Below are 14,807 nucleotides of genomic sequence, written 5' to 3'. Positions count from 1 at the left end.
GCGTCTTTTGTGTGCGACTCTTTAAAAGAAGCACATGTGGGGAAATGAGCTTGTAACATTTTCTGGATGGAGGAAACCAATAAAAAATCTTTGTGACTCCGTTTAACTTTGTTAAAAAACTTTGAGTAAAAAACTCCTGGTTTAAGGAGACATTCGCAAGCAGGAAGTCATTTTATTCAAACACACACACACACACAATGCTGTAAAACCATCCAGTTAAAGAGTTTCATGGGAAAGATAATTAGCAAAGTTATGAAAGAACAATCATCATTCCTTATCATATCTCATCTGCATCTTAAGATATTTTGTGTTCATGGAGTAAAGTAATAACATGTTATTAGTTTTGTCTGCTTTTTACAGCTCTTCTTGTTTACTGTTGCTTAATGGTCTTATACTTTAATCACCATTTCTTTAGGCTCATCTGTACACGAAGACAAGATGGAAACAAAATTAAAAGCCTGGTCATTTTTCAGATCCAGTTTCCTGGAACCACTTATGCCATAAGTTATTACTGAGCTGAATAATTTATTCGATGCTTTCCATCTACTGTCCTCTTGCTCTGCTGACTTTTACCCTGTTATTAAACGGACTCAGTGACCTCTGGAGTATTGCTGAAACCTCCTCATCCCTCCTCTCGAGGGGCATACCCTCCTCATCGCTCACTTCCTCTCTCCTCCTCTTCGCCACGCCTCATAAATCTTACATCATGTAACCAATCACACTGGTGTGTCATTGCCTACTTACACTTCTCACTACACAGACACTCACTCCTGTGCAGTTTGTCACGTCTCACCAACTAAGCCGGATTGATTCTGAGGCTGGAGGTCTGACTCTCTCCTCCAGAGAGATGCTGAAGGTTTTCATCACTTATTTGACAATTTCACACAGTAATTGACTAAACATGTTTATAGATGACATCAGAAATACTCTCTCGCTCTCTCTCTCTCTCTCTTTCTCTCTCACACACACACACACACACACACACACACACACACACACACACACACACATGCAAACACTCCCAGCATCATAATGAAGGTAGGAATCAAACTTACCCTTTTGACCTGGTCATCCTTGAGCTCTGTGAAGTAATAGGCTAATAACTGGGCTGCAATCATTCTGGTCCTTGTTCCCTCTCACTCACTCATTCAGCACACACACATTCACACACACACATTCACACACACTTAAAAAGATGGAGAAAAGTTAAAGTTTGAAATAAAAGAACACTACCAGATTGTTTTATAGAAATCACACCAGTATAAATATATCCCGAGTTTGGTCCAGTTTAAAACAGACTGAGCTGCTGCTTCATGTGAGGCTAAAAAGTTATCTTCGTGCGCGTAAGAGCGGAGCCAGGAAACACGAGTGAGACAGCGAGTCGAGCATCAGAATGGAAGCGGGGACAGGCCCCGCCTACCTCCTGTGAGCCCATTGGGTCAGCATCATGATATTTGTAACCGTGGGAGGGGCGGGGCCACACCCTCCTTACTGCGATTGGCTGATCTGAGGACGGCTCTGATGCTTTAGGCAGGGACGGAGAGCAGAGTGAAGTCAGTTTGTGTTTCCACATATGACTAAAGGGCTATTCCGCTGAAATGAATGAAGGAATGAATGTTAATTCTGATTGCACATTTCCATTTTAAACCTTTGCACACTTACAAATAAGAATGAAAAACAAAATAAAATGTATTTGATAAAATACAATGACATAAAATATCATGTTCAATTAGCTAAAATGTAAAGTCCTGTACCTACTGTCCACTTGTGCTACCTTTCAGACCCAAAACGAAGGACTATATACTGAAGTCAGAATTTCTTAAAAACGTATTCAGTATGTGGAAGATCAAGACATAGACATTACAGTGATCTTTCCCTTTAAAATCTCATCTGTACCACTTTGAAAATTGGGTGTAATATTCTGTACTAAAAACAAGTGTGTGCGTTGTGAAACCTTTATTAAAGGGGCAATTTGTCATTTTAGTTCTTTATTTAGCATCTGGATCACATTGAAACTGGTCTCTAAAATTACAAGTTGTATTTATTAATTAATTAATTAATTTATTTATTTATTTATTTATTTATTTATTTATTTATTTATTTATTTATTTATTTGTTTGTTTGTTTGTTTATTTATTTATTGCTATTTTATCCTGGACCAAAATATTCCAAACTGCAAGTAGAATCCTCAGAATACAATATGTGATTTGTGAAAACTTCATTTAATTTTTGGTAGTTAAACAAATTACGTTTTGTTGTTTTTTGGTATCTACCCGGTCTAATTCTAAAGCACCATACTTGATCAAGGTGAAATGCAATTAATTTCCTCTTAAAATATACAGTTTGCGATTTGCGTAAAGCTTTTTTTTTTACTTAATTTAATCTGTGAAAGGTGTAAACATTTGCTTTCCTAAACAACTACAAACAACTTTTTACGCAAAAGCTTTATTTTGAAAATTCTGCTTTCAGAATTAAACAGATTTACCCTGGGTTGAGTATAATAAGTAGAGGAGCTGATGGTCTTTTTTCTATTTAAAATTACTCATTAGATGAGTTCGAAATTGAAATCTGAAGCTTACTTCATTGAAGTGTGTAAGAGGAGGGAGAGAGGAGAGAGGGCCGACCTAATTACCGGGGGAGGAGGGGAGTCAGAGAGGGGGAGGAGTAGAAGATGAAGGTTGGGAAATTTTAGGTTTCGAGGAAGTCTTGGGTTACATTCCGACTAGACTGTGCTAATGTGATAGATGAGTCACTGAGTTGTAGGCTGTAACTCCTGAGCCATTTCTGGATGAATCAGGAGATTATGAGGAAGAGGAAGGTGTTCGCTGTCTTTTACAATCCCACATAAATATTCTCTGCTCAGAAATGACTCCAGTTTAATATCATGACATGCAGAAGGTCACGTCACTGAAAGTATGTGCTGTGAGGTGGAATGTGGAGAGGGCGGAGAGTTGAGAACAAGCTCTTCCTCTTAAGAGTCACAGTGAGAAATGATTATTAGGGCTGTAGTCAGTTCTTAATCCTGCACAATACACAGATTATAAAGCATCTAAAGTTGGTATCAGTTCCCACCTGCATATACAAGCACTTTTCTGTTTTTAATAAACCAAATTTCTGGAAAACATTAAAATAACAAAAAAATAATAACTGTTTTATACTGCTTAGTTTGCCCTCCAACACCTTAAAACTGCTTAGTAATTAAACAGAAGAGCACAGCTGCCGTCACAGTTGTCCACTGCACCTGGTTCTTTACAAAAGATCCAGTCTGTCCTTCAAATAGCCTGTCTCTGAGGCAGACATGACAAAACCTTCACAACAACAGCTGTCTGTTGTCTGCATCCTTTTGAGAACTGCTACAGACAAACAAATCCTTCACACGCTTAATAAATGGGCTGTAGAGCGATTCCATCAGGAACGCCAGTCTGCCTCAAGTCCACATTTTCAACAAAAATTCATAAAAAAGTCAAAAACTGATTTATGTAATAAAATCGGCAATGCATTGCTCACTTTTAAACACAAAATGTTATTTCTTTGCTTTAAAAGCGAGAAAAATAAAGCTTGCAGTGGTTTTATTCAAATTTTACAGAATAAGCTGTTTTGCATGTACTTTTCATAGTTTCTCTGCTTTGATTCAAATAGAAAATAATGCACACAGCTATAGTGCATCAAAACATTTTCCATCACTCCATCTGTGATCCCTCCCCTGTCAGAGTGCCAGTTATACCTCTCCTCAACAACTTGCCATGACTTGTCGCATTCATGCGTGCTGTGAAAAGAAGTGAGTTGTGCAGCTAAAGCAATTATCAAGCTGCCATGTTGAAAGAAGGTCACCTTGGATGTTAGTGCAGCTCTGAATGACGTGTTCAGTAAAAGAAAAGGGAATAAAATGAAAATTTTTAAAGATGTTAAAAACATTGACATGGTTCTGTCATGAAAACTTGAGTGATTCATGCAATTTATGGCAGTAAAAATAGTTTAAATGATGTCTCTGTACATTCAAACCGTATACAGTTTTACCACTTTTGCTCCGTTTCTCCAAAATTTTCTCCATCTGCGATTCAAAAAAGGCTTGAAAATGGCATGAATGCTATAAAAGCAGGAAAATTATTTTGTCAATGTGTAGTTATTCAAATCTGCAATTTTTGATCCATTTTATCTTAAAGGTGTGGGAAACTCGTTTAACCATGACATTTGCAGTGGTCTCTGGTAGGAATGAATACCTTGCAAGCCATGATCGGGGTAAAAAAAACAGAAGTGCTTGGATCAGCACGAACAAGTGTGCTGCAGCAGAGTGGCAGAAAACGGCAAGGTTCGGAGTCTTATTTCCTGATATTTGGATTTGGATAACAGCAACATGACCACCGACTTGCAACGCTGATGTTTTATCTCCACAAATAACACACGCCTGGAGGTCATTTTCTGTGTGGTGGTGTTGCTAATGCTAACGGTTAACTTCTACCAGTCAGGGCTGATTCCTGGATGCTAAACCAACAACAGCCTCCCCCGTCCCTAGTCGAGATGGGTCAGCCCACGAACGTTAATTGGCAGTGTGATCTGTCAGGCTAATGCAGGAGATAGTTGATTATTTTCATGTTCAGCCTGCATGAAAACTCAGAGCGACTGATTATAATCAGAAATAATCATTAAAAATATTTTTAGTGTTCCACACCTTTAAAATCTCTGCTTTTGGGCGTGTAAAATGAGTTGCATTAGAACAAGTGAGATGCTTACTTTCCTCATCTAATGGCTGTTAGGTTGAGTGTGACAGCAGATTCTCTCTGGAGACGTCCGTTACCAAGGGTGTGTTACCAGGAAAACAAAGACAGGTGGATTATTGAGAAACAAACTACGTCTGCAGCAATATGGTAAAACAAGCGTCAGCATCTGGAACATTCACATCCACCTGTTTGTTTAAAAAATCAAATCTAAGTTTAAAAAAAAGCTGTCCATGAAATCTACCTGCTGCCTTCCTTTGCAAAACAAACACATTATTCATGAGTAGATTGTGTGTTGGTTGGGGCAGATTCTGCTGTTGTTCAGCTGTAGAATAAGACTTTATCATCTCACTAAACATTTCAACAGCTCCATCATCCATTCACAGAAGTAGTTTGAGATCTTTGTTCTTCATAATATCTATGATTTACCTTCAGTAGTTCAAGTTTTTCACGGTTTAGCTGAGTCAGCGTCCAGTTGTCCTCACAGTGATGTTTTGGTCTGTTGTTACATCTCACTCTTCCAGGATCCACTCCCGGATGGTCCATGGTGTCATCAGGAGAAAACATACTGTGAAGAAAAACTCAATTCATGTTGCCAGATAAGTAATAAAACCAGTAAATGCTCCAGCTGGTCAGAGAATCCAGCAGATCAGCACAATCCATCAGCTGGAGACCATTTTGGTTTGTGTGTGTGCATTTAGTGTGTACATGCATGCATGCGTGTGTGTGTGTGTGTGTGTGTGTGTGTGTGTGTGTCTGTGTGTGTGTGTGTGTGTGTGTGTGTGTGTGTGTGTGTATGTGTGTGTGTGCGCGCGCGTGCGCGTGTGAGCATCAGAGTCTGTCAAAGCTCTTATTGTTGTTTTGCAGGAGAGACAAACACAGAGGGATTCTAACACCTTCTCACTCTATTTCCCATGATGAAGATGATTTTTGTTCTCTTCATACCTTTCCCAGAATAAAAATTTTAAATTTAAACATTCACCAGAATAAAGAAGTGGCTGATCACTTGGTGAATTTGCCTCTCTGCTCCATGTGTGGCTGCAGGAGCTGAGGCTTCAGCTGTGTTTGCACGTTGTGCCGCATAACTGCACTGTCACTGGTTCAAAGGGGATATTAGGTCAGGACAGGCCGGGATTACCGTGTGTGTGTGCATGTGTGTGACGTCGCTCCCAGCTGGTAGCATTCTCACACGTTAATCCCTGGCAGGTTGTTTTTTATTTAACATTTTTGTCATCTTGTTTTTGTTGAATTATCTGATTTTTGCTTTGTGTGTGTGAAGACTTCCAGTTTTTGTTTTTTTTATTTGTGTCTGGTATTTATTACTTTTCCGACAGCTTCGACGTCTAATCTGTCACGAGTGGATTAGCGTTTCACAGGTCAAACCAAATGTAGTAAAACCGGAACAGTAGTTGCAGATTATTGGGTGGTATCTACAACAAACTCTTGGTGTTTATTGCTATTTTTGTAAATAATAATTCAATTAATAATACTAATAAGAATAATAATGATCTTGTCTTTCCCAAAGTATTTTGCAGACAGACGGGCGATCACAAGGATGGAGAATCAGCCAAGAAAGGCTGAACAGAGCATTTGTTGTTTTTATTGTTAGGAAACTTGATCAGCAGGATTCCATTCCTCCTCCTCTCGTTCTTATCCTCTATTCCGTTCCATTTATTTTCAGTAGTGCAAGCATTATTCCAGAGATGTTCTTGCTTGTAACTGTGTTGAAACTAACTCTTAAACTCATCATTAACGCAAAACTGACACTAAAACCAAGTCGTGACTCTCAGAAACATTTAAACTGGTGCGACTCAGCATTTAACTTTCCACAAAGTTCAGTTTATTAATAAAATTGCATGAGGCAAAATAGAACAGCAGGAGCATGAATATACAGTCTGTTTGCAACACAAGGTGTCAACGAGGAGCCGCTGGGTTGAGAAAACCAACCAGGTTCTAGCAAGGTGTACCTAATAAAGTGGACACACATTTAAGGATGTTCTAGCCTTGAATAGACTGCAGGATGTGATTTATAAATAATATTTTCTAAAAACAAGCTCTCAGCCCAAAGAAAAGTCTAATCTGTGCAGGACTACCGGAGCAGCTGCTGCTCTGGGACGTTTCCCTCACCTTTATGAGGACTGGAGAGTGGAACGCTTTGGTTTGAAAACTAAACACAAGTTTTGGAGCCAAAATAATCACAGGTCTGAAGCCTGGGATGATGCTGTCTTATTTCACACAGCTTGTGTTGATCTGTACGGAAACGGTTTGCAATGAAACAGGCAAGAAAAAATTTCTCTCAGTGGAAAATCACCTGCCAAAACCAGCTGAATGGTGAGCAGATGGAAAATGACAAATGCTGCTTTGTGTAAGTAAGATCACCCCTATTTAACAAGAAAACACAGGTTAAAGATTAGTTTATGGGACAGAAAATAACCTAAAATTCTTTCATTCAGAGTGGCAACACGCAAAGGTCGTGTAAGAGAACCAGGAACCATCCCATCATCAGAGATCAATAAAAATAAAATACAGAATATTAACTAAAACATGATAAACATGGTGTAACTGTGTTTTTCAGTCACGGGAAGTCAGACGTCTCGCTTGCGTCGGGCAACAGCTGCGATAAGGGCAGCTCCTTTCCCACTGCCCTCCTCTGAAGGCTGGAAGGTCACGTCACACTGAGGAGCCATGACTCTCACCGTCTCTTTCAGGACCTGGGAGAAACTAAATGCAGCGGCAAGAGAAGAAAATGTTTAAATATGTCGTTTGGAAGCTCTGAATATACAACAAAACTCATGTGATTGTGTAACTGACTGTGGATGAAGTTTATAGAGAGACCCGTCGACCCCCACAGCGATGTCCAGGTGGTCCAGCCCTCGGTTCTCTCTGATCTTATCTACCACCGCGGCCATTCCTGCTCCACACAGCTGAGCGGCTCGACGTGACACCACTAAACAAACCTGCACAGAAATAAGAAACCTTTATCAATGTTGCAACAGTTAGTTGGAGCCGCAATCAGCTGATCCAGACAGCAAATGGCTCCACAAAGCAGCACAAAGTTATTTCTCAACCTCAACATGAGGTTTCACCATCATTTTCCAGACAGCAAGGACAATTTGTTCAACTTTTAACCTCTCATGTTTAGCATCGTGTCCATTTAAATTTTCTTTTAAAACATCGGCCTAAAATGATAAATAAATTAAAGTGAAAAGAAGGTTAATATTCAGAAAGTGTGAAAGATTTTGCAGTGGCTCATCAAAGCCACGTTTCTGTCTCCTACATGCTTGACTATGATGCTGTCGTGACAGGTGCCGTGGAGGCCCAGCTGCTGCAGAATGGACCTGACCTGCAGCAGAGCCAAGCGATCACTGCAAGGACAGGAGGGCAAAGAACTACATCAATCGTGGCTTTGAAAACTGCACAAAGTATTAAAATTTTGTCTGAGTTCCCTCTACCTCTCTATCTGTGACAGGTATTTAGTCTCAAATATTCCAGGTGTTTTTAAGGTTTCAGAGACGTGTCCTTTAAACAGCAGGCCTCTTCTGGTTAGATCCAGTAACACCTGTCGAACCACTTCCCCCAAATACATCCCGCTGGTCATCTTTTCAAACCTGGAAGAGAAAAAATAATAAAAACACACACACACAGTAAGGCATTTCCCACAGATCTAACATGAAACTGTTTTTTCTAAACATCATGTGTAGCACTTCTAACCGTTGCTTTCCTTGGTTTATGGAGTTTTGGTCCACCTCGGTGTCATAAAGCGTTATGATGTCGTCCAGACAGCCGTCATCACCCAGACCCCCCCACTCTGTGTTTATACACATCTTTTGCATCTCGCCATCTTTTTTATTTTTTTCTGCACCAGCATTCTGTTAAAAAAAAACAAAGAAAGACTTAAAGACCAAGTTTGCTTGTTTTTTCAAAGGTCTCTACTATAAATGAAAATCAATCTCTGTGAGATAAAAGCTCTGGTGTTCCTGTTTCGGGAAGTAGGAATTAGCCAGAGGAATAGGGAGCAAAAGATGGCAGGATCTGGGGTCTTATTTCCTGATATTAGGATTTCTCACCTCTGATTGGCTAACAGCAACACGACTCTACCACTGACTCAATTATCTTTGCAACTCTGATGTTTTATTTCCCCTAATAACACAAGCCTGACAGAGTTCTGCTATGTTGTGGAGTCAGTAACGCTAACGGTAAACTTCTGCTAGCTGAGATGTTCTATGTTCTCACCTTGGGCCTCATTTATAAGCCGTACTTACGCACAGATCTGTGCATATTTCATGCATAGGCACGAATGTATTCACTGTGTGGCATTTACCAGTTTGTACTTTTGCATGAACTTGATTCTAAATACAAGAACAGCTCTGACCATCCGTATATAGCAGGGGTGTCAAACTCATTTTAGCTCAGGGGCCACATTGAGGGAACTCTAGTCCCAAGTGGGCCGGACCGGTACATTTAAAAAAAAACTTCAGATTGTCTTCTTTGTTTTAATACAATCAATATAAAACAAGGCTGGAGCCTGAGGACAGTGTAGTACAAGTACAACACCTGAAGTGTACTTGAAAATTTGAAAAAAAAAATAAAATAAAATAAATCAACAAATAAAAAAACATTCCTTAGTGATTCAAAGAGCTTACAGATCACATGGCTAGATCAGTTTCATGCAGCACTTAAAGTATATTTGACTCATTTTACTTTACATCTTTTAGCTTTCACCAGCATATCAATATCAGAAGTCACATCCTGAGTGGCGGCCAACTTCAGGATGTGATTCAAGTTCTTGTGTGAGCCTTGAGCACAGCTTTGTTTTATTTATACTCATTACAGAGGAAACTTGCTCACAATGATACATTTATTTTCACTCTACATTGTAAAGTATGAAAATAAAGTTTACACAACCATCTCGCGGGCCGGATTTAACCCGCTTGCAGGCCGGATGCGGCCCGCGGGCCGCATATTTGACACCCCTGGTATATAGGAGCAGCATCTAGTGGTAAAACAGCAGTACTGAAGGTCTCAGTTATCCACGCGTGTTCCTCATCCACTAATTATATTTACCCAATAAAAGATACACGTGACCGACGGGAATCTGACATTATATCATGACTAATCTGTTATTTGAAGATGTAACAGAGCGTGCACACTGGAGGGAACGCGTTCTCCATGAGGAAGAAATCTTTCTGCTATGCTGTGATTTAGGACCCTTTGTGGCGCGAATCCGATTCCAGTTCATATTAAGTTTGGACCAAATACGGTTAATTGAGGGCGTTTCTGTATGTAAATGACGGTGAATGGACACGAGCGCCTGGGTGCGTACAGGCGGGATTTATCATCAGACGATTGCAGAGGAACGTGCGTACGAGAGGCCATCCCACGTTTCCTAAATCAAGAGTACACAAATCCTAAATTTCATTTGTAGGAAGGAAGATAGGAACATCCGTACGAACGTATTGATAAAGGAGGCCTCTGGATGCTAAATCAACAACAGCCTTCCCCTTTGCAAGCCAAGACGGTCGAGTCTGTGAATGCTAATTTTCAGTGTGACATAGATCTGCCAGGCTTCTCTAATCCGAGTGTTTCCCTGTCTATTTTATATCAGCGGCTAATGCAGGAAACAGAGGTAGAAGACTATTTTCACGTTTAACCTGCAAGCGTGTTACGCCCCTGAGGCGTAAGGCATTCTTTTTTTTTTTGTACAACTTGTCCCTCTGATAAAATGGGCTGTAATTAATTGTCACTTTCAGTATACAGGTGCTCCGAGATGCCCTGATTTGTGTTCTCTCAGCCTAGAGGTGACCTGATTGGATGTTGAATGCCTTAAAAGCATCCTGATGAGAAGCACCTGTGAATCTCCTGTTCAGCTGTCCCCAACCAGCCACCGCTTGTGTGTGTTCCTTGTGTGTGTGTGTGTGTGTGTGTGTGTGTGTGTGTGTGTGTGTGTGTGTGTGTGTGTGTGTGTGTGTGTGTGTGTGTGTGTGTGTGTGTGTGTGTGTGTGTGTGTGTGTGTGTATGTGTGTGTGTGTGTGTGTGTGTGTGTGTGTGTTGTGCTTAGAGTGATCTTAGAGTGAATCCTTGTTTAGAGTTCAAAACGGGGAATCACAGGGGTGAGTCGCCTTTTCTGTTAACCCTTTTGGTCTCCTGTTTTGTGCTGCCAGGGAGGTAAGCTGATGTCATTCTTTTCTTTTTGTTTTATGGAGGTCAGACGACAACTCAGTTAGGGATGTTTTTGTTTGTTTGTTTGTTTAGGCGTTGGCTCACCCTGAGTTTTATTTCCCACCTCAGTTGTTGAAGTAGAGCTCCATTTCTGTTAGCCTGTACCTTTGAGGAGTATAAATAGCTGTTTTGGTAAATGAATGCCTTGGTTATAACTTTAGAGAGTGTGGTCGTTTTGGTGGCGGTTTCTCAGTGAACTTGCTCTTTAAATAAACATCATTACTTTCACTGGCTGACTGACTCTGAGTGTTACCTCATTCTTCTCCCCTTTCTGCGTCTTTTCCTCTGTTTTTGTGGCTCTTTGTTCGATTTTCTCAATGTTCTTCAGTTCCTCCATGTAGCAAAGATTGGTGCCAGTTCCTGAAATGCAAAGCCACAGCTGTCTAGTTAAAAGTGTGACAGCACACCTCCTCTATCACTTTGAAGAACTGGATCAGGCAAATCCAGAGGCTGGAAACACTCCTCCATGCATCATATTAAAAATGTAAATGTCATCCAACCACAATCCTGCAGTAGGACCAAAATGTCTGCTTGAGAAACAGTTTCCTCCTCTTCCTCTTACTTACCAGCGATCATCCCAATTTCACACCGTTGGTCTTCATGGGCGCAGCTCATCATGGTCCCGACTGTGTCGTTGATTAATGCTACTATGTCCAAGTCAATATCCTGAAAGCATGCACAAATGTTTATACAGTCAAACATTAATTAGGACTCATTTTATTCAGTCAAATGTGTGGAGAACGTGTCACCAGTTCACACATCCATAACGCTTGTTGTTTGAACGATTTGTTGAAGAAAACAGAAAAAAAAACTTTGGAGCGTTTAAACTCACGTTGCGCCTCTTGATGGCCTCTCGTAGCATGCTGACAACATCGTGTCCCTCACTGTCAGTTGCCTTGAAACCTTTAGTCCAGGCCACCAACGTTCCCTATGAAATCCAAAGTCAGAGTTTAATCATCTTCTATATTGAAATACTAAAGAAGTGGTTCGGGGGGGGGGGGGTTAATACCGGTGCACCATTTCTAGTTGTGACCCACATCACTACTAGACTCGTCCCAGATTGAATAACAGCAACGCTACTATAACGCTGACACGCTACGTGGATAAATAACACGTGCCTGCAGGAGCTTCTGCCGTGTGGTGAAGTTGCTAAAGCTAACGGTTAGCTTTGACTAGTCCAACACATTCTCACACCTAAAGCGTCAAAATATGACGCGTGTGACCAAGTGTCAATATATGACGGATCGGGATGCACCAGCGCCTCGGGACACAACGATCAGGGACACGTGGCTCCGCTGGCGTCAGTGTTTGATCCTCGCGGTCACACGGACATTATTCGACTGTTTAACCTTCCCCTCACCCCAATCCTAACCTTAAAGTCAGTAACTGTGACCTTAAAGGGACTTTACAGAATTTTGAATTTTTATGCTCGTGATTGCCCCCTCACGCCAAAAGCGTAACGGCAGCTTCAATGGTGGGCTCGTGCACGAGGCGCACATGCTGTACGTGCACACTCCTTAACGAAAATAACAGCTGAGACAGTCCCATGTGTGTGTGTGGTCCGGAGGACAGAGGGCAGGAGAACGCAAAGCTAATTAATTAAATAATTTGATTCTGTACCTTTTCTCTTCAGCACAGCTGACAAAGGTTTAAGATGGGTCAGTCCTCCTGCATGCTCAGATCATTCCCTTCTCTTGCTTGAAAAATTGTTCCAAAATGAAAGTTGAACCCACATCTTTTTTATCTGTGAATTCAATGCCGTTCGGCAAGTCTCAAATAAAAATGTGGGCATCTTACTGTAAAAAATATACCATTAATGTAAAAAATAAACTAAATAAACTAGGTTCACATCCAGAATCAAACCCAGATCTTCTGCACGAGAGTCCAATGTTTTACTAGGTGAACTACAGCACCAGTAACATCTTTCATGTCTGTAACATTTATATCGTTGATGACACCTGAAACAACGTTCAAAGAACGGTTCGGAGCGAAAATGGCTATTTTGTTGCTAATTTGCAGGAAATATCTAGAAGAAAGTAGCTAAGGGTCCTCAGAAATATAGCTAGGTTTATCACTAGGTGTTAGGAACAGCGACAAAGTCGCTGAGTTGGCACTACCTCACTCTCTGCTGCTAAAGCCACTGATAGCAAATGCTACGGGCTATGCCTGAGCGTGAACGCGCATGAAGCAGCCTGCTGGACCTGAGCAGCTCAACTCTCTTTTTCTGTGATTTTACAGAAAAATAGGCAATCACAGTAAAAATGCCAGGGCTCATTCTACAGGACCAGAAGCCTGGCAAGCCAGACTAAATAAATGTATTATTTAGTCTGGCCATGCTCCATTGACGGTTCTTGGTTGTGGGGCGGGTTCTACAGTTGTCTTTCAAATGATCTCCGCATGCTACGGGACAATGAATGTGACATACTGTTGTTTCACTCTGTTGCGTCATCCCACCCACCAGGCATATAGAGTGCCCTGATTGGCCCACAAAGCGGATAAAGCTCTGTGATTTGTTCACTAAGCAGATAGAGCACTATGATTGACCCACCATTATGGACCAATCACAACTCTTTATGTGTTTGAAACCCCTCTAGAGAGCTGTGATTGGCTAGCCAGAGTTCTGGTAGGAGCTGTGGAGGTTCCAATGGAGCATGCCTAGATCAAACATTGCAAAGCAAGAATTTGGTCTAGTTCACTAGGCTACAGGACCAGGGCATTGCAGGAGAATGTATGAAGAAGACATTTATTATTTCTATACATGTTTTGGCTGTCAAAATTCCATAATGCCCCTTTAAGTTTAGGATTGGGGTGAGGGGAAGGTTAAGTAGTTCACAAGTCATACTAATGTCCGTCTCACCACCGGCGTCTCATACCAACGCTCTGGGACGGTGCGTCATCAGCGTGTCCCTGATCGTCGCCTCCTGATGCGCTGGGGCATCCCGAATCGTCATATATTGAGGCTTGGTCACACACGTCATATTTTGACGCTTTGGGTGTGAGAATGTGTTGCAACCAACTAGTCGGGACATACACTGCTGTCCCTGGGTGCTAAACAAACAACGGCCTTCCCCGTCGTAAGTTAAGATGGGTGAGTCCATCCAGATGGGTGTGACGTAGCTCTATCAGGATTTTTAAATCCTAGCGTTTCACCATCTATTTTCTATTAGAAGCAGGGGCAGATCTACAAGGGTGGCATAGGGTGGCAGTTGCCACCCTAAAAGAAAGCCTTGCTACCCCTGCTGCCACCCCAGCTGGCAGCTATAAATTCAAGAAAAATCAAAGTTTTTCAACTCTCAGGCTCATAAAGACCTATTTGCAGTCCGCTTTGGCAGAGAAAAGACTATGAAGCTAGGCTGTACTCAGCATTGAATCGAAACGGGCAGAATCTTTGGGTCTTGATGAATGTGTAAATAGTTTTGCTGACCAACATGGAAACTGCCGCATTCAGCTGTTGTAGGAAGGATATAATTTTATTATGTGTTTTATTTTCATGATGGGCCTTTAAGCTTATTAAATAAGGACCCAAAACAAATGAATATGTAAATACTGGGAAAAGAAAAATGTGTTTCTGAGTGAACAATAGAACCAAAGTACAATATCTCAGTGCAGTGAAATATTGTGTGTGTGTGTGTGTGTGTGTGTGTGTGTGTGTATTGCCACCCTAGAAAAATGTTTGCCCCTCTTCTGCCACCCCATCAATAATTTTGTAGATCCGCCCCTGATTAGAAGCTAATGCAGGAGATAGGAGTAGGATACTATTTCATGTTCAACCTGCATAAAAAACTCCCAGTGACTGATTAGAATCAAAAAACCCGGTTTTCAGTTTCCCACACCCTTAAATAAATGAAGTCTGATGGGCCACATCTAGTATGT

The 14,807-nt window shown here is 41.2% G+C and overlaps 1 protein-coding gene across 4 annotated transcripts in view; it reads right to left on the bottom strand.

Moving 5' to 3' along the window:
* The window catches only part of hkdc1 (hexokinase domain containing 1), a 43,990-nt gene that overhangs the window by 22,323 nt on the left and 6,860 nt on the right, over window positions 1–14,807 (bottom strand). For 2 of the 4 annotated variants that reach the window (XM_070554944.1, XM_054732186.2), the window contains 8 exons: window positions 11,767–11,862; window positions 11,501–11,600; window positions 11,188–11,294; window positions 8,427–8,584; window positions 8,168–8,323; window positions 7,993–8,080; window positions 7,527–7,672; window positions 6,533–7,436 (listed from right to left, as the gene is read on the bottom strand). The exons of 1 other annotated variant lie outside the window; for it this stretch is intronic. In XM_070554944.1, coding sequence (XP_070411045.1) covers window positions 7,301–7,436; window positions 7,527–7,672; window positions 7,993–8,080; window positions 8,168–8,323; window positions 8,427–8,584; window positions 11,188–11,294; window positions 11,501–11,600; window positions 11,767–11,862 — 987 coding nt within the window. In that variant the 3' untranslated portion in view covers window positions 6,533–7,300. Of the gene's footprint in view, window positions 1–1,055; window positions 1,187–1,257; window positions 1,437–6,532; window positions 7,437–7,526; window positions 7,673–7,992; window positions 8,081–8,167; window positions 8,324–8,426; window positions 8,585–11,187; window positions 11,295–11,500; window positions 11,601–11,766; window positions 11,863–14,807 lie in introns of those variants that run through there. One more of the 4 variants, XM_070554946.1, reaches the window with a different exon arrangement.

Source organism: Nothobranchius furzeri, chromosome 9 (genome assembly GCF_043380555.1).
Source record: "Nothobranchius furzeri strain GRZ-AD chromosome 9, NfurGRZ-RIMD1, whole genome shotgun sequence".
Taxonomy (NCBI): Eukaryota; Metazoa; Chordata; class Actinopteri; order Cyprinodontiformes; family Nothobranchiidae; genus Nothobranchius; species Nothobranchius furzeri.
This window is presented reverse-complemented; position numbering and strand designations above follow the sequence as displayed.